The 27,829-nt window shown below is 43.0% G+C and overlaps 1 protein-coding gene across 7 annotated transcripts in view; it reads right to left on the bottom strand.

Moving 5' to 3' along the window:
- The window catches only part of gpatch8 (G patch domain containing 8), a 63,753-nt gene that overhangs the window by 25,046 nt on the left and 10,878 nt on the right, over window positions 1–27,829 (bottom strand). For 2 of the 7 annotated variants that reach the window (XM_088623338.1, XM_088623335.1), the window contains exons 2-5: window positions 25,507–25,581; window positions 23,365–23,400; window positions 17,647–17,664; window positions 11,702–11,774 (exon numbers count right to left, since the gene is read on the bottom strand). Coding sequence is in view for 4 of the 7 variants with exons in the window: in XM_088623335.1 (XP_088479461.1) it covers window positions 11,702–11,708 (7 nt within the window). In the remaining 3 variants the exon portion in view is untranslated. Of the gene's footprint in view, window positions 1–11,701; window positions 13,668–17,646; window positions 17,665–23,364; window positions 23,401–25,506; window positions 25,582–27,829 lie in introns of those variants that run through there. The other 5 variants (XM_088623336.1, XM_088623334.1, XM_088623331.1 and 2 more) reach the window with 3 other exon arrangements.

Here is a 27,829-nt window from a genome sequence, read left to right as displayed (position 1 = left end):
ACTAACACTGCCCTGCTGACATCTGGCCTAAGGCACACTGAAGACCAGGCCGCATAGAATGAGAAGCACTCTACTCCAGCTCCAGATTTCAGACCCCTGTGTGTTAACATTTTTAAAGTAGTAGGATTGCAAATGGGAGGCACAGAAGCATTTTGTGAATCGGGTGCGTGTGTGTGTGTTACATCCCAAGTCAACACTCGTATATATCGCACTGACATGGCAAAAGACTGGGAGGAAAAAACGATGGTTGCATTATGCCGAGCGCATGCTTTGTTAATACATCACCATTTTCATTAACTGCAAAAGGCATTACATTGTTTTTGAATTAGGTATTTTAGAAACTGTATCGAACACCTGTGCTGCAGTTTATTTTTTTACTAGCAATTATTTTTTTTATAAGCTGTGGTGTTTCGCAGACTAGTTTGCCCTAGAGATTCATTTAAGAAAGTTTAGGTCATGGTAATGCATTAATTTCCAGGCAGTGAGCCCTGCGATTTCTGCAATGGCCAGGTTAGGTCTCAGGCACCTGTCCCAAACACCGTAACCATCTCACAACCGCATATAAATGCGCTTTTGGGCAAAGCCAAATGAAAATCATTTATCAGACAGGCAATGATTTTGTTTTTCAAACAGCATTCAGTTTAAAATTGAGATCTCCACCCCACAGAGGCAAAGACTACAAATTTCTTTCATTTCAATATAGCAAATGTGAAGTTTCTTTCTTTCAACAAAGAAAGGTCTACAGGCGCCTGTGGAAACGCTGATCAGCCTGAGGGAATGTCACTGGGCGATCTGAGGCAGCTCAAGCAACTGGGTGGCGAGAAGGATGTAGTATAGAGACGAAAGCATGGAATGAAGTCTCCCCTTAAACCCCTGTACGAGAGCCCACCAGTGGGCTGTAAACACTCAGGGCACTACCCCGCCAACACCAGGACAGAAATTGCTCCAAACACACAGCACAGTTACCCAGAACAGAGAGGTAATCGTGGCCATTCAGAAAGGCATCTTGAATCCAATCAGAGTCCTAAAAATACTTGCAAGATGTTCTGGGATTCTGTCTCCATGACTTAAAAGCAATACTAATACCTTAAGGGGATTTTTCTGGAGTGCAAAGTGGCATGATGTGATTTTATGTAAACCAAAGTTTAAAAAAAGAAAGATATTAAGAAGGAATTACATGTGGATTTAGGTCTCAGAAACACCCAAAGGAATGTGACAGACTATCATGTTTGAAGTCTGTAAAAGACTCTGGGATCCTGTTTAAGGTGCCTAAAAACAATTTTTTTCCTAAAGCAGAGAATAAAACACTGAAGAGAATTAAAATGATATTCCGGAAATGAAAATCCTGCAAGTCCACAAAACAACTGGCAATGCATTTAATTTATTCTACTAATTAGTCTGTAATTTGCCAAAGATCAGTAGCAGGGTGGATAGGCATGACATTTGAATGACCTTTTTCTCTGAATAACAAAGGTCAGCTCTGAGCGAGCGACTCAGCATGTGGAATGGGAGTTGTAGTTAGTTTTCTCCCTTTTCTGAAGGAGCAGATGATCAAAATCTGATTCCCCGTTCTCCTTTAGAAATTTCACTTCTGCAACATCAAAGGAACAAATAGTACACATTTAAAACCAAAACCACCCTTAAGTGGTCTTCACTTCCACCTTAAAATTCACTTTTACACTGAACAACACTGAACGCTCAACGCTCAACTACCTAGGATATCCCACAGAAATCTCTCCAGAAAAGCTGTTTGACATACTTCTCACAGATGGAAACACTACAACAACAAAACTGCTAATCTGAAACATCACTATGATTTGATTATTCCGGCAAGCCATTTGAAAGAGTAAGCCAATATTTTATTGAGCACTACTCAATTAGCAATCTGCAGTTCTGCCTAAAGCCTGTAGGTGTCACTGCGAGGCCACATCTTTAGAAGAAGGTCAATAGACTGAGAATATGAATTGCCATGCACCCCTCTGTTGACCTATACCAGTAACCCACCGCTGTCTCACTGCTGTCTCCCACTTTCAATAAGCTTAAAAGGGTATCTGCTTCTATCTAACCTTGGAGCAGAAGGTAACATGGTTTTAGATTTCTCCTGCATCGAACAACAGGCAGCGAACAAAACAAGATTCAAACAGGGCACTTGAGAACACCAGAACAAGAGCAACAGAAAGCTCTCCTTTCACAGAGGAAATTAAGAACAGAACTGACCCACATGAGCATTTAAGCCAGGGCAGAATGCCTAACATACTCAATTCCACACACAGAGCAGTAAACATAAGTGTGCACACAGTACATATTTCACTTCCAGATCATTCCTCTGGACAATGGCCAAAACTAGGCACACGCTGTCCGAATGCAAGAGCGTGCACGCGTCTGCGTGCTCCTGAGCCACTGCAGCTCTGCAGAGCAGCTCAGTCAGAGTGGACCACCATAGCCCCGGGCGCCAAGGACCAGATCCCATCTGCACTCCAGGTTACCAGTCAAACCCCATGAAAAGCAGCCGCGTCCTCGTCTCCTGCCAGCCCGGAGAGGGGAGCCTGGTTCTCTCGGGCATGGCGCAGGGAGAGGGGTAAGGAAGGAGGCAGCCGTTCTGCAGCAAGCGCGATCAATGATTGATTGCTTATTTACTCCCTGCTGCAAGCTCCTGCAGCCCGTGGGAGCGCAGCAAAGAGCTCAAACAAAGACGCGTCAAGACAATGCAGTTTTTATTCCGGAGGCTTTTCTCTTCGGGAAGGTACAGCGAGGAAGGCGGAAGCACGGGGGGGGGATTTAGAAAGAAAAATCAACAGATAATAACGCACTGGTGGCAACGCTCCTTGCCTGGGAGGTTCAATATTTTATTGGTGGCTCCCTCTTCAGTGCCTTACTATCCTGGATCAGAGGCGATCACAGCATCCCGCTGATGCATGATGGCTGCCACCATCTGAGCAAATCGGATGCAAATTCCTTTCAGGATTCTTCCCTACAAGTTTCCGGGACCCAAAATCAAGTGAAAATGTTGCTGTCATAGTGAGCAAGGTATATGCATTCTCCAGGATAAGTTACAGCAAAGGGTCTGTAACTTCCCTAATATGGCAAACGCAACTGTGCAGTTGAATCACAATTGTCTACTGGCAGTGAGAAGTAACTAAGGAGTACAAAAAGGTCAAATACCCTGCAGGGACCTCCTTTCTCACATAGGGGAACGAAATTAAATATTATCCTGCCCCTTCCTTCTCTTCCACTGAAAACAAGAATGATTCATATTTGCTTTTCGGTTCTCAGGACAAATACACAATAGACTTTCCCTGTGGACCTCCTCAGTTATAAGCAGAGGAATCTGGAGACGACAATGATAAAAGTGTTGGTAACATCCCAGATCTTTCTCGTGACTGAACTGCAGGCTGACATGAATCCAGAAGGGAGTAATACAACTGCTAGCACCACGTAAGACTATGCTAATTTTCTCTCTTCAAACCTTCAGACGAGAGCCATGTAAACGGATGGGCAGGGAGGTGACAGATGTCTTCCATTGCACTGAGTGAACTATTTAAAGAGCAGTACAGAGTGATTAGAAAAATAGGACACTGAGTTGACTGTGGTGCCAAATCATACTTTAAGCGGCTAAACCTGACAGTTCCATGTGCCACGGTGGAGCCAAACTGGACACAACGCTGGCTCTGGTTCAGCGCCTGTAGCTCCAGATCAATCGAAACCCACTGACGGGACCTACCCAGGCCCAGCAGGAGAGCAAACTCAAATCCCCAACGCCTGGCCGAGCCAAGTGGAGAAAACGCCCTGAACAGGAGCTCAAACGGGTGATTGAATTACTTGCCGAATACGTTTTCAAGAAACAAAAAAAAGTGTCCAGTTACCTTCCATTTCAAGGCCATCTTGGAGTGTTTTTAGCATCAAAAGTTACAACTAAGCAAAACTGCAGGCTGTATGTATAGCACTGACGCATTCATACAGCTTCCGAGTCTTGAATCCTGCAACCACCTTACACTACACTCTTTCCTCACAAGATGCTTCTCAGTAAACTCTTCCTTCGCCAATCTGTAATGTTTGAAATAGCAGGCACTACATACATTTAAGTAAGGGAGGGGAAAGTTCAAACCATGGCAGAAAAAATAAGTTTCCAAAGATGCAATGAGCAAAAGGTACTGGGAAACACATGGCGATACTACACTAGTCCAATTAGATAAATGAATGGACATGTTGGCGGTGCAGTGCACTGGGCATGGGCACTCTCCATCAGCCAGCTCATAGAGAGCATCTGGCCTTGCTGGTAAGCCCCCTGTAACAAGCCAGTTCCTCCACTGTTCACAGATCCAAGAGCCTAACTCGCTCATTCACAGGAAGAACACAGCAAAACAGCCTCCAACCATCAAGCTTTCAGGAACCGTTCAGTTATTTTGTTCTGCAAGAACACTTCTGCAGTAATGCTCCTCTCACCAAGAATATGTACTGTCACTAGCACTGACACTGACATCTCTTGCATCAAAAACATCTCTAAGATGAAGCGATCTCATTGTTTCCAAGGTCTGGTTGCTCCTCAGATAGTGCTCTTATGTGCATCAAGCTCTCAGTTGTAAGTACTATTCTGCTGACACTAATGTTAAGAGATCTAGCATTAGTGCTATATTAAGGGACTTACAAAACAGGCTCTTAATGATACCAAATGCAAATATTGTTGTGGCTTCCTTTTGAAAGCACAGTCTTTGAATTGTTTTTACAATTAGAACATCATGTGCTTTTCTAATAAAAATGTCCTTTCCCCTTCTTGAGTGGGCTCAAGAATTTAATAAACCTCACATCAACAGCACTGATTTGCACAGCTTCAAGGAACTGGATTCAAGAGCCTTTGGATCATTTTAATTATTTGATCTATTTTCAATTTTTTCCAGTTCATGCTATATGATCATATAAAGCAAGCTGATTCCCAAAGAGGTGGCTGTAAAATTGAGAGCACAAAAATTATGAAAGAAAAATTCCAAATAAAAAAACAGTCACTTCTTGTAAAGGAAAAGTAAAGGACAGCACTCCAACATTATAATGTTGACTTCTTTTCTTTTACCTCTAAACCCTGCCTCCAAACAGGCAGAGAACTGAAGCAAATGCCTTTGTGCACCTTTATGCAAATGTGTTTACCCATTTGTTTGTTTTGCAAAATAAAAACTTTTTTTTCTGCCAACTTGCAAACCAGGCAAAATGCCTGCCTCATTTACAAACATGCCACAGAGCAGCGCTCATTAGCGATGGAGGCAGAAAAGAAAACTAAAAAAAGAATTCCGTTTCTTAAAGCAGACAACACACCGGATTCCCAGTTGATGAAATAACCTTGCTAACGGTTTATAATAATTAGACAGCTATGCTCCAAATTCCTGCCAACATGAAATGCATGTCTGTTAAACAACGACATGTACAGATTCATTTATCATTTTAATTAAGCATTACTTTCCAGTAAATATGTTGCTTTTTACAGCTCATTCTCTCCTTCATGGTGCAGAGATGGAAACCTACTACTGTTTAAAGAGAAATATGCTATGGGCATTTATATATACTGTATATTTCAAATGTTTTAATTTTTTTTGTGTCGTTATACTTATATAGGTAACCAGTTTTTTGCAGTACCTCCAATGCCTTGTCCTCCTTTAACTGACTCTCTTCTACCAAACAGCAAATGGCTGCAGATTCCTTAAGTGTGAAGATGGCCTCTGCACATGTGACAGCCCGTCCTGCCTGCGCTATCAGGGACTGAGGAGAAACTGGCTGAAGAGCTGCATTTGTCATTCGAAACAAAACAGCTCCAAAACCACGTGGCAGCGTTTCATCTGCGGAGTTTAACAAGTGTAATCTAAGGCAGGTGTTCAGAATGAGTCTGGATCGAGAAAAAAAAACAGAGGGAGGTAGGGGTGGTCATGTCACATCCCACGTCTCACCCACAAACACTGCCTGCAGTGACTATTCCACCTGCTGGCCAACGTGCGATGTCAACACTGACTGTAGAAAACAACAACATCCCTCCCAGCCTCCTGGTCAACTCTCACACACTTAGCAAGCAAAGAGGGAGCCACCTTAAACCACGGCCCCTGCTCACAGTGCTGTGTCAAGAGTCACCCGCTCCTGCCAGCACAACTATTTTATCATCTACACCGCAGCTGGGGACAGATCTCTTACAGATCTTGAGACATTTTTGTCTGGATTTCATTCTGCCTCTTACCTAATTATCCAGATTTCAAAAGAAGAGCACCTGATTTTTAGGTCTAAATCAGTTGCTAATTGAAAACGCGCTGTAAAAGCTGCACAACACCAGAACATAGTGTTATGTAGGCCTGAAGTTATTTTTCAGTCACCTATAACAGCAAAAGGGCAAAACTCTAGCCAGAAGCAGTCAGTTGATCTATCATCAAAATTAAGGGACTATTATTGAAACAGTATATTTAATATAACATCTATAACAGTTATGCAGTCTATAGCCCTATTGTAAATTCTCTGCTAGCATTTCGTCTCCTAAAAAAACTGTTGCATCCACAGCCGAGGTCACTTTTGAGTAATAACTACAATAAGTAATATAATAAGATGAGGAATAAGCACAAACAACTAATATGGGAATACTGAAATCAAGGATAATTTCACTTTTTTTTCTCCTGTTTCTCCAGTTCTTTTAAATCACTTTAAAGAGTTTTTTTTAATCACTTTAAAGAGTTTCAGCCAAACCATAGTTTTCTTTATGGATTTTTTTCAAGATATATATATATAATTTCAACTAAGTCTTCCTAAACTCACTTGAGTGCAATATGTTTAGTGATGTGTTATAAATGTTACATGTTGTTATATGTTATACTGTACATGTGCAATAGAATGATGTGCAATGTTTTTCTACTCTTCTTTTTTTTTTCTTTTGCACTCTATTTAAATGTACAGAAGTGCTGGGTGTCCATAAAAAATTTCCCTCAGGGGACAATAAAATCTTATCTTAAACACGGGTGATCGGGTCATCCAGAGCCAGGATTCAGTAGGAGCTGTGGCACAGACATTAAGTGAAGTGGATTACGTTCTATTGAGCCACTCGCATGCAGGTTACTGACAGGGACCCAGTTTGTCTACGTGGGTCTGCTTCATGAGCGATTCCAGAAGCTACACCCCCTCCCCTACACACAGTCTGGGGCCTGTGAAGCCAGCTTTTGCTCCAGCTCCTCACTTAGCCTGAGCTGATTCTTTAGACAAGCTGATGATGCTGCAGCACCGCACAGCACAGCACAGCTGACCGGCCAGATCAGTGCAGCTATTAATAATGAATGACCCGCTCTCCCCTCGAGCCTGCTCCAATGTAGAAAAGCAGAGGTTCTCCCGACTGTTTCAGAAGACAAGCAGTGAAACCTGGAAGAAGCTGAGGCCACTCTGTACAGTGCTCAAGGCTGACGTCACAGCCATTTGCTGCTGACTTGGCTGGAAGTGTATACAGAACGAAAGCAGCTGCAGCTGAAAAGGGGGGGCTGTCCTATTATTCAAGAAGAGCACATGGTGGGGGAGGTGTAAGAATCCCTGACTTGGCACTACGGACTCCAGAAGTTTGCCGGACTGCACTCTTCCAAGACTTTGCCGATTGGATAGGTCTCAAGCTCTACAAACTCCTGCTTCATCCCGTTTTTAATGTATTTTAAAAGCAAAAGTTATTCTGCTTACAATATTATACAAAGAAATCTTAGTTTTAGGTGTGTTTTGATGAATGTTTAATTTTGTAAAACTCTCAACAAGTGTATCCTCCACTTTTACTGCAGACCCGTGACTAATATTGAATTCAGACGGAATTGATAATACTATGCCATTTTATTTTAGCACTGAAACCTTATCTAGATCATCTAGGAATCTATACTGGAAGACTAGGTCACATCCATAGTAGCTCCATACAACTGTCCACAAGGAGGGTCTGTACAGAGTAAAAAGTACAAGAAATGTTTTGAATTTATTTTTCTACATTTTATGTATTCAATGCAGTCCCTCTTTCATTAACATATAAACAAAGATTCCTGCCCAGTTTCTAGAGTGGGATACAGGCCCACATTGCCTGGCAGTGTATCAGTCAAACACTGGTGTTTCCATGGTCACTATTCATCACTGTAAGATCAGATAAGTTTTATAAAAAAAAGAAGAATGATTCAAGCTGTCCATACTCTGAATGGTATAAAACAGCTCAATCTATTCAATAAAACTAAAGAATGACTGAATAGTGAATATGTATATATATAATTAGCAACTGCAGCATACATGAGAATGTAAAGTGGAATACCACTTTAAAAAGCACTGAGGAATTATTTATTTTTTAAATAAACCATTAAGACAAAAAAGTCTTGAAAATCATCAGAATTTTATATAGCTCAACACAAGTAATGATTAGCAACTTTCAATTATTCAGCAAACAACAATGGCATTAAAAAAATCTTATTTGTTAGAACACTGCAATGTTAGTCGTTTTATAATGAATCTATGAATGGACATCAGGTGCTGTATTCATCATCAAAGGAAAGAGTCATTTTTGCAAAGGCAGCACTGCATTTAAGAAGCTTCATAGCTCTGAGAGATGCGTCGGTGGACTGCTTGCGAGAGGCAGCATGTCCAACTTGATCACAGGCAAAATCCTGAACCCATAAGTCATAGGAAAGGATTAACCTTTAAATGTAAAGGCAATGTTTGCATCTCACAGCTGGCTGGGTTATCCAGCACGTATAGAATCCCCCTTGCTTGGCTAGAAGAATCCCACTCGTGCACCAACTGCAACTACTGTCCCATCTCATCACTAGACAAGCACTTCAAAACCTTCTGGCTGACTCGCTGTAAACTGTGAAGGGGGAGATGAGGACTGACAGAAAGCTAGCACAACTTTTATTCTCAGTATTACCTTTGTCCTGGTTTAGGATAATCTTCAGGCAACTAGTAGAAAACCATCTTGTACTTAATAGCTCACACCTACGAGCAAATTTGAACCTGGGAAATCCATCACAACCCACAGATAATGACATTCTGATTTCTTTTCCACTTGTTGAAACATTGACTTCAATGTGCATAGATTTTGACCACAATAGGTTCCAGTAAGGTAGCATACTTATATACATTTGCCTTTTCAGTTTTTTTTTTTTGTTTCTGAAAAGAACATCACCTCAAGCTTAACAAAAAGCACCTGGATGATCCAAAAGACTACTGGAAGAATGTTTTCTGGAAAGCTCACAGAGACTGAGCTGAGAGGGAGCCAGAGAGACAAACAAGTGTGATGACACTTTCCAGCAACTATATTCAGTTAATCCCTACATCATAATTGCACCTAAATCCCAGGAGGGACAGGCAGTGCATTAGATAATTGGGGTTAACTAGACTGGCTGAGGGGAGAACATTACAATTATGATTAATATTTGATGATGAGATTTAAAAAGCAGGAGAATACATTTTAACTTTGAAATCCCTTTGCTTATGGTGTTTTTTTTTTCTCCTAGTCACCAAAACAAAATACCTCATAATACAGATTGTAAATTTCTTTATGACCTCAAATATCTGCTTCATATTTGAATATCATTCAAACCTTGCTGCTCATTTTCTCTCTCTTGGAAAAACCTTAAAACCCAACTGTTAAGATAAGCCATCCTGTCATCAAAAAGGCACAAATGGCAAACAGCTAGCAGCCTCCCTCTGCTCCTTGCAGGACAAGTGAAAGATGCAGACGTGTGGAAACCAGGATCCCCTTAGGCAGGCAGAGGGAGTGCATGTGCTTTGGAAAGACAGCAAGCTCCTCTGCTCCCTTGACGATCACAATTCCCTGGAAAGCTGCTATTACTGAACTCACAGGAGTATGCATGCGGCATGCTGGAATAGGGCCTGCACACAAACAGCCGGAGCAGTCCTGCCTGACCTCCAGCATTTACAAAAACAATCCATTCCTCTATAAATGCCACAGCTTGGCAGCAAACCATAACAATTACTGCAGCTTTTTCTCCACTAATTAGAGACTGATTAATCTCAATCATAAACATTAAGCTTGCTTCAAGAAACATAAGTATCTCTATGCACAAAAATCTTTTTTCTTCAGCACAGAAACAAATAGCAGCTGCTTACATACATTCCTCTGAACCACACTCAAGTGTCCCACAATGCATGTCCCATAAAAACCTACTCACAGCTGATTTTTCTTCATTCATTTGAACACAAAACAGACTAATAAGCAGCAACATGTCTTCTGCAGGAACAGCAGCAAGTTGGGGTCCCAAATACTTTCAAGAAAGTTCTCACCAACCATACTTCTTCTGTCCTCTTTCTGATAAAACAACAACCATCAAGATATCATGGACAGAGTTCAACTGCTTGATCAGACAGTTTTGCAACATATAGGAGGCTGTGCTCGCTCAAAAAAGAGCAGCAGGATGAAGTCTCGGCTGAAGTGTGACTCTTAATGGTACAAAGTGCAGCTGTGGCCACTTTGAGCATTCTTGCAAATTTACAGACCAGTCCAAAATTCAAAAGCCCATAATTTCACGTAAAATATTCTGAGATTAGAAATCTGAAAGGGATCCACTGTTTTCTGGTATCAATAACAGGGATGCGCAGTGAAAGGGATATACTGCAGCACTACAATGCTCCCCAGCCACCACATTTTCCATATGGTCACAGCTCACTGAGTCACACACGCGCTCGTTCAATGCGCTCCATTGTCCTCCGACAGTGAGAGAAGTGTTTACGCTAGTGCAGCTACACAATAGATGATGCTATCTCCTGAACGCACTCCAGAAAAGGGAGGAAAAAAAAATCTCTGAAAAAATAACCATGAAACAAAGCAAAAACAAAAAGGCATTTTTTTAAAAAGATATTAAAGATTAACAGTCCTGCACAACAACCTTCAGGCTTTTTTTACACTGAACGTTAGCACCATAAGAAAAGTTCTAGAAATCCGGTATTAGAATTAGAAGCTCAAGTCTAAGGACCTATACGTCTTACTTGAATAGAAAAATAACAAACCTCTTACAGCCATGCCAAAAGTTTAGATCAAGAACTAAGCTCTCTCTAATGTTCACAACATAATCAAGCCAGGATCTCACATACTGTATTCTGATTCCAGCAAGAACATGAGAAAGACCTATTCGTGAGAAGATCTTTCAAGCCTGAACATTCTGCTTTTTTCAAAACGCAGGAGGGATGAAGGACTGAAGGAACAATCTCAACCTTTCGAAAGGATTTCTGACCCAGCATTTTTCCTTTTCTGCCTCTCTCTCTCTCTCTCGGGTATTTCTCAGCACACCTGTTGTCTTTACCCCCTCAAGGCCCCGAACAGTCCCCTCATAGCAATTAATGTGCTCCAGTTTCAAAGGCACAGTTTAGCCTCCTGCCAGGGGCCTAATGAGCATGAAACAGTCAACGCCAAGGCAGCAACACAACATTAGCCCGAGGAGCAGAGAGCTGGCAGCTAATACACTTCCCACCCCTGAAACACCCCTTGCTTCAGCCTGTCCCTAAAAGACCCTTCTTAAAACAACACCACCCTGAAAAAGGCACCTATAGCAAGAGCTTACTCACAATGACAACTTACATGGAAGACATGTAACAAAAGAGAGAGATAGAAAGAGACCACAAAAAAGGCAGACTTATTTAAAAAAGGAATCGAGAACAGAGAACAGAGATGAAGAGGGAAGTTCAGAGAGGACTGGAGGAGAAGAAAGTACTTCCTTACCCTGCATGGACTTCCCCAGCCCCTGTCCCAGCTTCCAGCCATGCTTCTGAAGTAGCCGGTGCCCGATATTATCCTGATGGACAGAACAGAGAAGAAAAACCAAAAATATTCCAATAATAAGAACAGCTTTCCCTGCAGGCACAGAACATACCGCAGGATGAGGAGTGGGCACACAAGGGCTGCTATGGACAATATCATATCAAAATATCGTGTGTCATATCAGATCAGATCATGTAGTAAGCATGCAGAGAGAATGCTGACAGTGCTACTGAAAGGGGGAGGGGGGTGAACGTGTTTCCTTTGACAAAAAAGGTTTTCCCTTAAGAAGAAAGATTGCTTCTAAAACTAACAGTCCTAAAAACTCTTCTCCCGTTTCCTATGTGGGACAAAGTGACCCATTCACTACAAGGACTTTTCTTATCCAACAGACGACAGGCATAGCCCCCAATACTGGGTTTCACACATTGTGAGAGGCAGCTTCAGTGCACAATGTGGAAGGGAAGTCATGTGATTGCAAATTGAAGAAACAAAATGTATAAAAAGAAAAAGCAAATAACACTGCTAGTGATTTTATTAATACATATATATATGAATATATACATATAGAAATGTATACATATATAAACATATATAAAGGAGAAATGTAGAAAAATTGCATATACAAAAATAGGTATAAAATTCCAAACTTCCAGTGAAACCATACCCATGACATACAAAGCACCATGTTGCAGCCATCACAAGAGAAAAGGGCACTGGATTATTTGTGCAAATTTCAGTGTGCTTGCATTAGTGACTGATTGAGGGAATGTGCGTGACATCAGTTGCCTTCCACTTCATCTAAGCAAAACTGTGAAATGTAAAAACCACCCCACCACTAATAATCAGAGCAAAACGAGATGAGGTTAAAAAAAAGTCAAATTAACAAAAAAAAATGTATTCCAGGCTCAGTTCCTAAGTTGGTCTGCAGTACATTTTCAAAAGAAATATTTTTTGAATTGTAAAAAAAAAATTATAATAAAAGGAAAAAAAAAGATCACATGCAACCTTTTGTTAATTAACAAAAAGAAACAATGACGTTAGTAAAAACACTGTACAGGATGTTAAATATATAGGGGAAACAAAAAGGTCTAACGGAATCTGGAGAAAGAGATGAGCACAAGCACAGATAGGTGATCTTCACGTGTCGTCTAACGGAAAGAGCTAAGGGGGGTTAGGATGGAACAGGCAGAGCAATGGAGTTAAGACGGCAAGTTCTATTAGTGCACATGAGGAGAAACCAGCGCACAGCGAGCGGAATGTCTCACCGCGTTGTTGCCCACCCTCCAATACAGAAGGGTGACTGATGGGAACCCCAGAACAGCAACCTGCTTGGCTCTTGGTATACTTACCCTGTGCTGATCCCTGCGGGCCTGTGCTCTTCATATCAGCCCTTCACTGCTCTGCCTTTGCATGATAGGACACTCCCGCCAGTCTCAATTTTTGTTTTAATGCACTTTTAAACTGGGTCAGCTTTCCTGATGCCTGAACCTTGCAGCTGCACGCACACCCTCCTCGGTCTTCCACTTACTCAACTCGGCCTTCAATTACATTTAATGACTTTGGTCGTGCCCTGTTAACGGTGGATTCAGCATCTGGACCACCCCCATGTTTTTAGCACTTACAACCTGACAGACAACATGGCTGAATTGAAAATCAGCTGCCATCTGCACAACTCCTGAAAGGACTAATAAAACATGCATCCCCCGTACTAAAGCAAACCAAACGGCACTGCTTTATGCCCCACTAGTAACTGTTTCAGAGGCAATGTGCAATTCTAAAAAGCATTTCCTTCCAAGAAAACAGAGGGGGACCTGCTCCTCTCTGCCTTTTGGAGTGGGGATTGTCATCCCAGGTTTCTGTGTCACCTCCTACATCACCTTCACCAACTGGTGAATCAGGTATTTTGTTCTAGTGCAGTGAGGAAAGGCTGACGGGGGGGAAAAAAAAAAGATGGATGCAAGTTAGTAGGAGTCTCAGCAGCCCAGCGTGGAAGCGCACAAGCACATTCAAGGCCCTGCTGGGAGCAGTGGGGCTTCAGGTGGAGCATGTTCGCTCCTGTAATTCATCAAACACGGAAGCAGCTGACTGAGCGAGCTTACAAACTACGGACGTCTACAGTAATACCTTAAGAAACATCAGACAAGAGGCTGGGATCATACAAAGGCAGAGCAGGACACTCTGAGCAGTATTTGGAGATCGTCTATAAATACCAATGGACGTCTCTGACCACGCTTGTTTGGAAGAGTAACTTTTTTCGAGGAAGGGAGTGGCGTGCCTTGTTTTTGTCCGTCGTCCCCACCAACCTCCCACTCTGCGAACTCAAGAGCAGGTCTCTGTTCTGGGGATTGTTTTAGATCTCAAATTCAAGGAAACAATAATTGTGATAAAGAAATAGCACAAAATGATGGGACGCTGATGTGACAACTTTAGATCATGAATTATTTAAAGTTTGTTTTGAAGAGGTGGACTCAGATCATTCTCAACTTTACACTTTCCTGCCGTAGGCAAGTCATTGTTCCACGTTCAATAGAAAACAATTACAATTCTTCAGGCACACTCCACTCATGTTTCTATTTTAGGAAAAACGATCATGGGAGTGGGTCTTGGCAGCAAATTCAAGCTCAACAAAACATTCAGACAGCGATCTTCAACCCATTCACAAATGAAAACAAAAGTCAAAACATTTACTGCTATTATTCAAAATAAGACAGCTGACTGCCATACGGCAGTCAAAACAATCTTTAAATACTTCATGAATTAAATTTAAGTGATGAAAACTCAAAGACAAATTTCAAAAAACGATACAAGACTCCTTGACAGTTTAAAGGAAGGAGAATCATGGTTTATAAGTTGCGACGAGGGATTGAAACGCTTCAGTATCCACTGCCATAGTTCTCCGACATCTGACTGCTGAAAAATACAGTGACTACTGAGGAAGACCACTGTTAAAGAACTGTCACCAAAGATCTGGAGGACTGCAAGCCAATATAAACGAGCATGAGATCTGAAGACTAATCGGTAGCCGTCTATAAAGCCTCACGGGATCAATTTTTTAGTGTAGAATCAGTTTTCTTACACATCGGACTTTTTCTTTGCAGAGAATATATTTTGCAGCTACAAGATTTTTTGCTCACACCAAATGCAAAAGTGTAGTTCAAGAACTTGGTACAAAGTATTGTTCTGATTCTAGAGCTTTTACTGTCCGCAGTTCATGACTTTGCCCGTTTCTAGAATGTACACAGGTATCAGGCACCATTGCCCCATGACTTCATAGGACGCTCAATTGCTTTAAGACTCAAACTGTTAATCGATGCGAGTGCTATGAAGTGCAATCTCTCCAAAATCTATGCCGGTGGTGTTAAAAGTCTGAAGATGACAAATTATGCCACACAATGGCCTGTTTGAGCTACAGGAGTAGTGCCGGATATCAGTCATATCTAGGACAAAGAGCTTATTCTGCGCGTTTTCAATTACATGAATAGAGTGTATATACAGGGACATGGGTAAATTTAGCAGGCCACATGAACTGCATCCAGTGTGGTATGACAGTTGCATGAACTTCTTTCAAGGACCAGGAATTTTAGTGGTTTTCACAAATTCCAAATCAATTTTCTGCAGCTACAGGTTCTTTTTCCCCCCTACCCTGTCTTCCAACATGTCTGGCATCTCACAGTAAAATAGATTTTTCAACACCCAGAGCTCTTCTCTCTAGGTTCAGATTTCTGGCGAACTTTCTATTTTTATGACCCTTTTTTTTTTTTCCCCAAGAATTGGAGCCTACAGCCCTACAATGGATATAAAAAAGTCTACACACCCTTACTGAAATGGCAGGCTTTTGTGTTGTAGGTTTTTTATTTCAATTATTTTTCCTAATAATTATCTATTTGTTTTTCACTTGAATTTTGTTGGTGGCAAACTCACATTAAAGATGGAAAACGTCTGACATGATTTATCTTGATTTCTGGGTTTACATCACAAAAACCTGCAATTTCAATAAGGGTGTGTAGACTTTCTATATCCACTGTACCTGAAAGAAGATGCGTACTTAATTTCAGAAATGTCAGAAAATGCCATTATAAAACCTGAATATTAAGTATGAACAGTCTGGCAAATATGTAATCTCTCCTCAGGCCAGTTCAGATACCAAGACAACAACAGGTGAGGTGCTCTTCAAGACTAGGAAATGTGCTGAGCAAAAGCACTGTCTTTTCTTCACAGCAGCTGTTCAGAGAATACTAACAAAGCAGCACCTTTGTTCGTCTCTTAACAAAGCTCTGCGTTGGCTGAAAGATAGTAGCTGTTTTCTGCAAGGTTAAATGCAGTCAGACTGCAGCCTCAGTGAAACCCTGGAGGCAACACATCCAACTACTGCACTGCGTGCATCTCATGAAGACTGAGGAAATCTGCATATATTCTCCAAAGAAAAATATGTTTTTATACTTTTAAGATGCCCACTGAAAACCAATTGTACTGGTACTGTACTGGTTAATGACATGGCTCAATTCAATCTGTCACACGTATGCAACATTTGTTCTTGGACAAAAACATGCACCTCTGAATTAGGTCAAGATGGTTTATGGATAGCCTGAAATGTTGGTTTAATATGAAAAATGTTATTCACAGGCTGTGTTCCTCATAACTTTATCAGTCACCTGTGACATCAATTTATTTTGTGAATAATGCATCTGTGCAAGCAAATCACCGTTGCTTTATAGTAAATGTTTGGCTGTCCTCACGATTATCATCATTCATTATTTAGTTGCATGCTTCTTAAGTGCCGAGGCAGATCCACAGTCAAGTGGAATTCCATCTGAATTTAATGACTAAGATGCTTTTGGTGCAAAACCATCTGTATCAGTTAAGTCTAAAGCGCTTCATGAAATACTTTGTTTTTGTCAATTAAGAATAATGTAAGGGGTTTGCAAGGAAGAATGAATAAGTATGCTTTGTTGGGCAGTGATGGAAAAGGCACCAATTTCTCAGATGAGCATGCCCTGTGCAGTGTTAAGCCAATCTCCAGAACGGAGATTTGTTCTGGGAGCAAACAATTCCTTTACCCTGAGGCTGGAGCCCAACAGTAAAAGGTGCGTGAAAGACACTCAGGGGGTCTTACAATCGTATGATAACGTGAAAAAGAAATGCAAAGACTAAATCCGATTGTGAACGAAATCATTGGCCAAGACTGACGAGATGTATACGTTTTGAGAAATTATTTTCAATACATCCTTCTTATTTCAATACATTTTCAAGATCTGTTTCTCTTTTGTATTTAGGTCGTTTCTATTTGTTACACCCAAACAGTACTGAGCCAGGACCACTACAATCTTTATGCAGATCGAGATACACAAATTTGCCAAGACATTCAGTCATACTCAGGTGCCCCTAATCCTTAGTAATTTACAGTGTTAAACACATTTTTCTGCTTTTAAATCGCGTATATTACATCTATCACCCTTAATTTTAAGCAAATGGACACTTAACGCAGTGAAAAAGGATGGAGGAACAATTTCAACATACAGAGTGGACACGGAGAGCGTTTCAATCCTGCGTCTACAGCAGGAAGCCTGCAGCACTTTCCTCTGCATTACAGAGACAAACGTCGGCTTCAGTTAGATTCCCAGGAAGTGGGGGAAGGTAAACTTTGCATTGCTGTCTTTGTTTATCCCAGAGCTATCAGGCTGGCATTAACTGCAGTCAGGAAGCCCATGGCAGCCTGCAAAGCGGGATGATAATCAGGGAAAAGTGGGAAGGCATCCTGAGTTTGATTGGATTGGAGGTGAGACAGGAGGGCGAGACACTGCGCAGGCTGTGCTGAAAAAATGAATGCACTAAAATAAACAGACAGATGAAGCAATACGCCGATTCCAATAGCAGTGCAAGTGGAGTGAAAGCATTTCCATACGAACCTGGCTTTAAAAACTGGGCTGTCAAAAGAACAGTTAAATGTAACACAATGTAAGAAACTGTCCAATCACTAATGCGTTCATTTCAATCAATTTTGTTTTTCACTTTCTTGCTTGAAGAAAAAAAAAATCTAATAACAGAACAAGAGTGTGAAAAGCAACATGTTTATAAATTAATTACCTAACCAACTGATTTTTATAAAACAGGTATTAAAATCAAACTAAGAAACCAACAAGTTAAGACTGATGGTAAAAAGTCAAGGGCAGTGTGCTGCAACTGACACAGTGGAAGGAAAGTTACAACATTACAGAGGTTCAACTAAAGAAATAAAGAGTAAAGAAAGAGAGAGATATCCAGGAACAGCTTGGCTTCATCTGGGCCTCAACAGGGAGGTGACTGCGCTGGCTTCCTTATTTGAACCTAGGACAATTCCGATGGCTTTTAAAAACCTTTCATATAAATCCTTGGAATGGTACCTTAGAGGCTGCTTTTTCTAATAATCCTACTTCAGCGTGCAAGTCCGTTTCAGAGGGGAAAAAATAAGATCAATGCTTGGAGTCGTGCTCAAACAGCAGAGTGAAACAGCTGCAGTTCGCTGGGCTGACGGATCTGCAGTACATCTGGATCAACTTCAGTATTTTGCGGGGACGACTGTGTTGGCCGCCATCAGCTTCCAATCCTGACTGTGCAAAGCTGCAGATGTTGAGGAAGCGATCTCAGCAAGTACAGCCGGGAGAAAGAAGACCTGGCCTCTACCCAGCTCTCCTTGCGCCTAGGCCACGGAATTGCCGTGCAGAGGGTTAATTCAACGTGTGATGAGGTGCAGAACTCTCATGGAGAGGGAAAAGCTGCGACCGGGAGTCTGCTTTGAAGGAAGCAGATCCCACACAGACAGGTGCAGTAACAGGCTGGATTTAGCGCCTGAGGGATGGGAAGGTATTAACTTACAGACAACCCGAACACTCGCTGTCAATGTCACACCTTACAGAGCCAGATCTATTTGCGATTTCGGATTACATTTTACCTTTCATTTTGGCACTGCTCACGCAGATGAGGTGCAGCACTGACCGGGGGTGAACAGTCCCCTCCTGGATTTGGTTATGCTTCAGTGTGGGAATTTGCCACTGGATGAAAGTCTAAGTGAAATTCTGGGCCATTTGAGAAAAATAAAACTTATCCAGCTCTACTGACAAGGTACTATAACTGTGTGCTACACTGCTGGTCTCTCACGTGGGTCTTGCACTACTGTGATAGATGAAGTAGATGCCCCCTACATTTAAAATGTTTTGGGATCCTATGAGACTATCTACCTAAATGTAGATATAATGAAAGTCTTATTATGTGAAATCAGAGTTACCATACAGTTTAAGAGCACGGAGCTCTGGATTTGTAACTGGAAAGTTATGGGATCAAATCCCTGGTGTTCTCAGCAGGTGTGCTTGTTCGCGTGGTTTTAACGTATGATGCGGCCTGAATGAAATATCGTCACCTGCACAAGAGAGCTACAGGTGAAATCTGCTTAGATAGATATCTCCAGAAAAAAAAACAAATTAACTTATTTCTAACTGGCAGCTGAACCAAACCTGGAAATCCTGATTTAGTCACTAAAGAGTATTCTAGAGCATTTTAAGGAAACCTGAGGAAACTGACTCCTTTGCTTTCCCCATCTAGCTCGAAAACAAAACTAAAACCCTTAAAGTGCAAGATGAGTCGAATCACGGACTGACAGTTCACTGTGAAGCTGGATCTTTTACAACTTTCCATCCTCTCAGGCACCAACATCATCAACCCAGCACTACTGGGGGGCTAGTTTACCGGGGCAGACTGCAAGGAATGGAATACCGCCACCCTCAGACACATTCTCCACTCCCCACTCCTGAGACTGAACCCCCCCCCACAGTAACAAGGATTAAAACACAGGGAGCTTCAGGCAGAAGCATGTTCTACCTCAAAATGAATCAGCATGATCTTCTGCATTGCCACCAATCTAATGAAAACAAATGATTATCCCCATGATCGCCAGAACAGATCTAAGCCCAACTCCGCGCCCACTGTCCCTCTTTCACGGGACAAATTTCCCTCTCATTTAAAATGAAGAGTCATTTCATCATTGTGCTGATCCAAAAGGTAAGGCTGCAAGCCACCTGAAAGACTTGAGTATCTGAACTCTAATGTGCTAAACCAGTTAAAAAGAGAATGAGACAATATGCAACAGGGCTTTCATGCCATTAACAAGTACAGGGGAGGCGGTATGTCATTCCTTTGCAGATTGTTTCTGGTTCTAAGGTACCAAACCCCAGCTTTGGTACCAGCTTTGTGTCCCCAGCTGTGTGGTTCTGCTTCCTGGGGCGTTGGCGTGGCGACGGGATCACGCCAGGCGTCCTGAGGGCCTGAGGCCACCTGCTGGATATCTCTCTCGGGGTGTGAGGAACTGAATGCTACCCAGTTACGCATGCAAGGCAAAACGTTAGGAAACAGGTCCCCAGAAAAGTAACACAGACCTCTAGCTGCCTACAGATCACACACAACGAGTGGCAGGGAGAGACGCTGACGGGAATCGGTGCTGCATACAGTTCCTTCACACAAAACACACCGGACTACACTACTGGCAGCTGTCACTTCGGGAACACCTGTTCTGTCACTATACAGAACAGACCCCCCCCCCCCAACTTAAGAGGTATGCTAGCCAGCACTGCCCCCCCCGAATGCGTTTCACAAAGTTGTTTTGGAAACCAGGCAGGAGGCCAAGGCCCTTTTCCCATCTCCAGGCTCTGAACACAACCTCCTTAATCCGCCTGACTGGGTGCCAGCGACTTAAAAATCTGCCTTAAATGTTTAAAGAACTGACAGCCTGCCTTAGCAATGGCTGCCCAGTCTGCCGGTATAATAAACACTATGTACTGCAAGATGGAACCCAAAAGGGGAATCACTGCCATAGATAACTACAGCCTTCAGCAATGTACCTAGTAAGGAGACGAGAGCACTGAAATCAAGTTCCATAATTAATCTTAAACCTCATCTTTTCAATTATGTTTCCTTTATCTATTAGAGAGGCATCTGGGAGTAAATAGGAGTGTGAATGTATTCCAATCTGTGTTGGATTTCTCATCAAGAACAGCTCTCAATAATAAAATGTGCTCCCATATGAATCAGGCTTTGTGCAAAGTACACGCAGTTATTATATTTCATGCGGTACCTTTATCTCCCAGAAACAGAGAGTTCAGAACTGACCTGTTCAGAACTGTGTCTCACAACTGAAAACTCTCATTCGTTAAATGAGAGGTAAGTCAAACACAGGAAAGCCTAACGCATACACATTTACAGACGGGAAGAAGCCTCTATATCCTTCTAGCCCATTTGGTAGTTGGCAGCTAACTGATCCAGGATCAGGTTTCTGCCATTGTCGTACTCTGTCCACCTGCAGGGCCAAGACAGCGGTCAGGCGTGGGGGAAGACGTGCTGAGCTATGAGCCGGGCGGCTACTGCTGACCCAGCTGCTCAGCTGAACAACGACAGGGAGCCCTGGGAGCCCGTCTTTGTTTCTCTCCTCTCGGGCAGAAGTTGTGTCTGCGAAAAGGTCAAGCACAATGCACCTTGGCAAAACAGCACCCCCCACCCCCCTTGAGCCATTTCACGTGCCAAGCCTTCTTCTCTCTCGGGGGCCGGTGCTGTGCACACGTCTCCTTCTGCATCGGTAATGGGGACGGGGGGGGCTGGAGCAGTGACAGCAGCCAGTGTCTTTCGAAGGAGCAAAAACCCTGCGTTTCCTCCCCACTCTGAAGCTGTATGCTGCAGCTAAACCCTCAGCGCCTCTCCACAGATAATACCGCAGAAGCAGACACCGTTTCTGTTTTACCTGGGATCCTGACCACTTTCTCCCTCTCTCTCTCTCTCACTCCTCTGCCGGCCACAAAGATGTGGGTTACGAGTTATTTTAAGCCGTCGCCGTTCCGGGCGGTGCGGCTGTGCACTGACACGTTAGGAATCGCATCTTCCCTCTCTGTCTGTCTCCCGCTCTCTCCAGTGAGAGAAACGCACTTACCTGCAAAACCGCTGACGACTAAAACAAAGCGGTTGGGAGAACACTGAACTCCAACTAAAGTGACCAGAGTCCAGACGGCTGGCGACCTTCACTTGCTTTTTCCAGTATTACTATATCCACATAGCGGAGCGACACAAGGACGAGGGGCGGCGAACCCCTTTGGGTCTGGGTGAGGGAAAACCGGGCCCGCGAGGAAAAGGAGCGGCCGAAGCCCCAGCAGCATGGGTACTGGGATCGGACACGAGCCCCCCTCTCCGCCTGCCCCAAGCCAGCACCGGTTCCGACCGCTTCTGGCAGAACTAGTGCGACACGTTTCCCACGACATTGTGGGAATGTTTCGCGATGCTGCGCTGGCGGCTCGGCTCCAGGCTTTCGCCCCCAGAGGAGGGAGAGAGTGCGGGGCCATGGGTATCGGATGAAGAGGCGCTACTCCCTGTGGCAGCATTTCTGCGCCACGCTGGCAGGCTCCTTCATCCCCGTTCCATATATCGCACCTGTCACTTCCTGGATCCGCGAACACGGCTCTGTGCTCCCAGGCCGCAGGGCAGGGGGGGTCACTGGGCGCTGGTTTGACCAGAGGATTGGCTGGGCAAGTCAAACAAGTGGGGAGGAAAAACCAGACTTAACCAACTGATGGCATCAACAAAAAAACTGCCCTTTGATTTGATTTCCCAGATGGTGGTTCAAGGGTGTGCATTTGGATGAAGAATTCCTTACATCTTCCCTCATTTTCCTTCCCCCCCCCCCATGGTCAGGATATTGCCTGGGAAGTTGGAGCAGCGCAGGATGGAGAGGGCTTGAATTCGTCAGGAGCGATCGTTCGGCTGGGGCATTATTCTGCTTTTTTCTAAAAACTACTAACTGGAGCAAAGGCTCAGAAACTTCGGGACACTGCACCAAAATTGGACAGTCTGATGGAGAAATAAGCACCCAAAATTTACACTCACAGCCAGAAATATTAACACCCTCCATCTCTAAGAATGTTATTCTCAAATGTATTAAGCATAATAAACATTACTCTTTGACTCTACCTTCTTTATGTTATCTGAATTTTCATTCATCCTAGTAATGATGCATCCTGCAACAAAACTGCAGAAATCACTACTTACAGATGAGCATGCAATCAACCTAGTGCAGTTTATCAATATTTATGGTCCTTAATAAACTAATAATCGCTGAATAAGATGGAGGTTTGCCAATACTTGATGACAATGACTGTAGAATCCTATCATTTCTGAGCAGCACCAAGCAGGGCCCTGAGCCAGTACAGGGAACCCAGGGGCACACAGAACAACAATTCACTTCAGCTGAAATGCAACTACAGGGTTTTTTTTTTCCCCCTTCGGCAGCCAGGCAGGTTCGAGCTAACTGTACCCCTTTGCGTGAAACCCCCCCCCTCCCCCAATCTCTGTTTTAACAACTGTCAGTCTTCCCCACCACCGTAGCCTGCTAAAGTCAGCATGGTGTCGTAGAGACGCTTGCTGCGATATTATCTACATGCCTCGTCAGCAAAAATGCAGTTCCAGTTGCACAAGCACCATGCCAGCACAGAATGACAGAGGGTACTGTACACCGAATCACTGTGTAGAGAGGGAAAGACGGAAAGAAGAGGGAAGAGAAAGTGAGAGAAGCGGTACCCTAGAGATAGGAATAGGAAAGCAGAGCGTGCAATACAAACCAGGTCATAGCTGCTTAGCTAATTGGGGCCAATTTGCTGCAGGAGAGAAATGTCGAACACCCCAAGTTGTGTACAATACTGGAAATTTCTGGACGCACTCTTCCACTCAACACACACAAACACTGACTACACACACGCACACACAAAAACAAATAGGCACAATATAACAAGCCAGCACTCTCTGCCCTCCTTCAATCTCTCTCTCAATGGAGTGGATACTGTACTGGGGTTCTCCCTCGCAATTATTGTCTGGGCTCCCTGCGGCATCAGCTGTGAGCCTGTGCTGCCCTGGAAACGCATTTTACAATTCTTAGTTTATTTTCTTGGGCTAGCTTTAGTGTTTCTATCTATACAGGAGGATCATGGAACTGGAAATATTAGTTCTCGATAGTGATGACAGGTGAAAGCATTAAAATATGAATCATTATTGAAGAGGAAAAACGGCTTTTGCCCTTGAAGTGAAGATGTCATGCTTGCACCATGTTTTGAATTGGATTTTTTTTCCTACTGAACGTTTTACTGCAGGTCTTGTGATAAGAGTGCCGGAGTGACTATTTATCTGTGGCTGTGCACTGCAGGCTGCCCAGTGCTAGCTGGCCTGGACCGAGGGGGTGGTGGAAGAGCTCACTACAGCCTTCCTCCTCATGCTTTTTACAAGGAAGGCTAATGGAGTTTAACCTACTTAAAGAAACAGCTCTAAAGGCTCACAGCAGCTCAAGGACATTTGAAAGATAGCAGGCGTCTCGAATTCCCAGAGTCATTCCGGAGACAAAAAAATCATTTTTGAAGAACCAGTAAAGTGATGTCACAATATTTTTTTGTGTAAATCGACCATTAACTATTACACACCAATGCTTGTCACAATGTCAAATGATGAGATGCTTCAGTACTTCACTGTGATACCTACTAGATATATTAGAACCTACAGAAGAAACACAAGCACAACAGCACTTACTGGCATGCTTACTGCACCAGACTGTTCCCATATACAGCGGTGTTTAACAACGCTGGCCAGTATCCAAGTTACATTAGGATGACATACTCATGAGAAAGCAAATAAAAATACTAGCTGGGTTAGTGTGTGACCAAATATCTCAGATTTCATAAATGCATAACAGCACTCAATAATGTTGTGATTAAACATTTTTTCTAAATAATCTGCACGAATAACTACAGAATGTGACCATGTGATGTCAACTTACATACTGCTATGTACTAACAGTATTACAAATCCTGTAATTCATTCTTTCACGGTACTAGATGTGGGTTGATTTTAATTCAATGCACCTGCAACTAGTGTGACACTAGCCACACACCTTTTTAACAAATGTATTTGAGCTGTTTGTTCTGTCTCTAATTATACCAAAATAACTATCATATCATTGCGAAACCACAGCTAAAATGAATGGAGATCTGATTTATAATGATGCAATGTCTATTTAAAAATCAAGCCTTTATAACTACAGTAGCTACATGCTAGTATTATACCCCAGTTGGACTATAAATGAATCTATACCGAAGTACACTGTTTACTTTAACTAGTCTATTTTTTTTAATCAACGGGAAACGTTAAAAGCCGATTTTTTTCCCACTTCAATGTGTGAAAGTAGTTTTGCACAAGGCGTCCTTGAAACGACCAAGAAGAACTCCGGGCTGTAAGGAATGTTTTCTCATTCAATGCGCCACTATGGTCTGCATTTCCAATTTTGGGCAAGGGGTTCGACCTTATGAGTCATACCATGAGACAGTACATTATCCACTCCGCTCAACACACAATCCACACATGCAAATGTAACTGTATTTCTACCAAATAAATAGGGGGGGGGGGAAAAAGGATCACGTAAAAGTAACATTAAAAAAACAAAATCTAGCATTCTTACAAAAAATAAAACAATTAGAAACTGACAGTTTTACAATTGATTACAAAGAAAACAAGAGGATTTACAGTATTCTAATGGGATATGAAAGTACATCAAGTAAAACCTGCTCATTTGAGAATGATGGGGTGCAGAAATCTATCATACAGGGGGTGGAGGGTGGGGGTGGGGGGTTGGGCTCCTACCCCTGGCTGGGCTCTCATCCATTCGCACACACTGCCCCAGCCAGCCTGCTCCCAGAGGCCAGTGACAGGCGGAGCCTTACCGATTCAATGGGCTTGTCCAGGGACGCCTGCTCCAGCTCCAGCTGCCCCTCCTCATACTGATCGAAGTGATTTCCCTGCAAGGCAAACACACAGCAGCGGTCAGTGCCAGGAGACAAAAAGAGAAGTGAAACCCGTCGACGTCGAACAAACGCTGAATAACTCTAACCCTGTAGGGCTTATAACTACCATATAACACGGCCTTGAAACAGGCAGCAGATTTCCAAAGCCAGCTATAAATATGCAGTTACATCCATAAACGAGGTAATTGTGTGCAGAGACGTTCTGTAAACTATGCGAGAACCACTTCATATAAAATTAGCAAGGATGTAAGAACTGCAAAATTCCTTCTGTTGTGTACATAATAAAAACCACCATGCTTTGAGGCTCTGGTTGCGTCAGCAAACAAGTCTGAAATTTGATCTGAACGCAGCCTCTGGCAGATATTCTTTCGCCGTGACATGGCAAGACACAGATCTGCGTGGCTGTGCCCCGACAGAGGGCAGCAGCGATGGGCGAGTGTCCTAACTGGAGGCACTCCTGAGGGGTTAAAGGGGTAACACAGAATGACAGACAAAATTAAACCGATGCATGAAGCTTCTCTTAATACAACACGTACACGAACGCCTTACACCCCTACCATTTCTGATCTTTCTTGAAGAGCAAAGAAAAGCTGTGTTAGAATGGTTAAGCCACACGCTGGTGGACAAAATAGCAACCCTCAATCCGATAAACGGATTGTTTCTCTAGCAGATAGTCCGCAGCTGGCTGGCTTGAAAAGCCACAAAAGACAGACTTGCTTCACTCTCCCTGAACGGGAAAAATCCACATATCTCAAGCTGCATCAGTCTGGGAAAACTAGACAAACTAGCCAAACACTGAACTGAACGGCCTGTATGACACAGGCCCATATCCCCTGCAGGCTGTTCCTGCTGCTTACAGAGGCCCAGCTACATTCAAGGTAGGGGGTCCTAATACTCTGGCCAGTGAGGGTAAGCTCTGCCTTAAGGCGAGGAATCCAAAAGGAAAGAGCAGGGTGCTCAGAGCAGCACGGAGATGAAACACTCCAGCCTTGACTAACGAACCATATTGCTGGTCTGTGGTTAATTGGCAGAGTTCCAACTCCAGCGATACCTTGTCCCCGCACAAAAGGATTACAATTTCATTACTGCACTTCAGAAAACTAAATATCAAGCCTCATTTTCTCATTAGAATTGCATTGTCTAGCTGGTGGCAGGAAGCCATGACGGTCTTTCCTGTTTATAGCAGTGAAACTCCATGGGAGTATGGACAGAAACCAGACCACGCTTCACTTCTGCCTTTCCATTACCCTTGATTGGTAAAGACCAGAGGACTTCTTTGATTGGCTTGAGGACTGCAGTTGGGACAAGGTGTGGGAAGTAAGGCAAGAGGAGGCAGCAGCATGGAAGAGTGGTTAGCGCCCTGGATTCCAGACCAATTCACTTATCTGACTTCGCAAAGGATTTAAAAAGGAAGGGTTTCTCTACACTTCCATGACGTCATCTAACATCTGCTGAGAGTCCTCATAAAACATGTACACAGCATTGAAGACAGGGCCCTGGCAGAGCTCTTGCTGAAACTATAGTTTACAGTAAGACTGGATAGCTCATAGTTCAAGAGGGTCCTGACCCTAGTCCAATCCATACCATACTTAGGCTCTAAGCTATGATTCAGGCTGGCGTTACCGAGTTAGAGATCAACAAACCAGGTCATTTTACAAGTAAAGCAAAAGAATAAAAAAGCCAAATGCTTTACTCAAAGGAATGCAGTGAAAGTGCAGCAAGATAACTCCATATTCTATACTAATTTATCTTCTATTCAGCAGCTCCTATTTAAGGTAGGGAATTTCCTGCAGGCTTATCAGTGATAACTGTGCAGGGAGTTTCTGAGGCTACTCCTATATTATGAAATGGGGAAGTTTTTTTTTTAAGTATATAAAGGGGAAGAGTTTTTAGGACAGACGTTAAAACTTAATTAACTTGATGAAATGACAGGAGGATCATTATGTTAAATGTTAAGAGACTAGTTTGAAAGGAGGAGTTAAACTTCTTTGCAAGAGGGAAGATCAGTTCTCGGGCACTTCAGTGTTTTCGCAGGGGCTGTCCTTGGCTCTCCCTTGAGCTGGCTCTCTGTGGGCTTCCCCACTGCAGTGCTGCTCTGCAGGAGGTACGTGGGGACAGGCTGAGCAGCAGCGATATGCGGACTGAAAGTACATAAGCTGTGTGCAAAGAATGACAATCGGGCGGCATCCAACCTTGACCTGCTGCTCAATCTAACAAAAACAACCTAAAATCTAACGAAGCC

This window comes from Lepisosteus platostomus, chromosome 28 (genome assembly GCF_059453375.1).
Source record: "Lepisosteus platostomus isolate fLepPlt1 chromosome 28, fLepPlt1.hap1, whole genome shotgun sequence".
Classification (NCBI taxonomy): domain Eukaryota; kingdom Metazoa; phylum Chordata; class Actinopteri; order Semionotiformes; family Lepisosteidae; genus Lepisosteus; species Lepisosteus platostomus.
The sequence above is the reverse complement of the archived record's forward strand: the minus strand, read 5'-3'. Positions and strand labels throughout refer to the sequence as shown.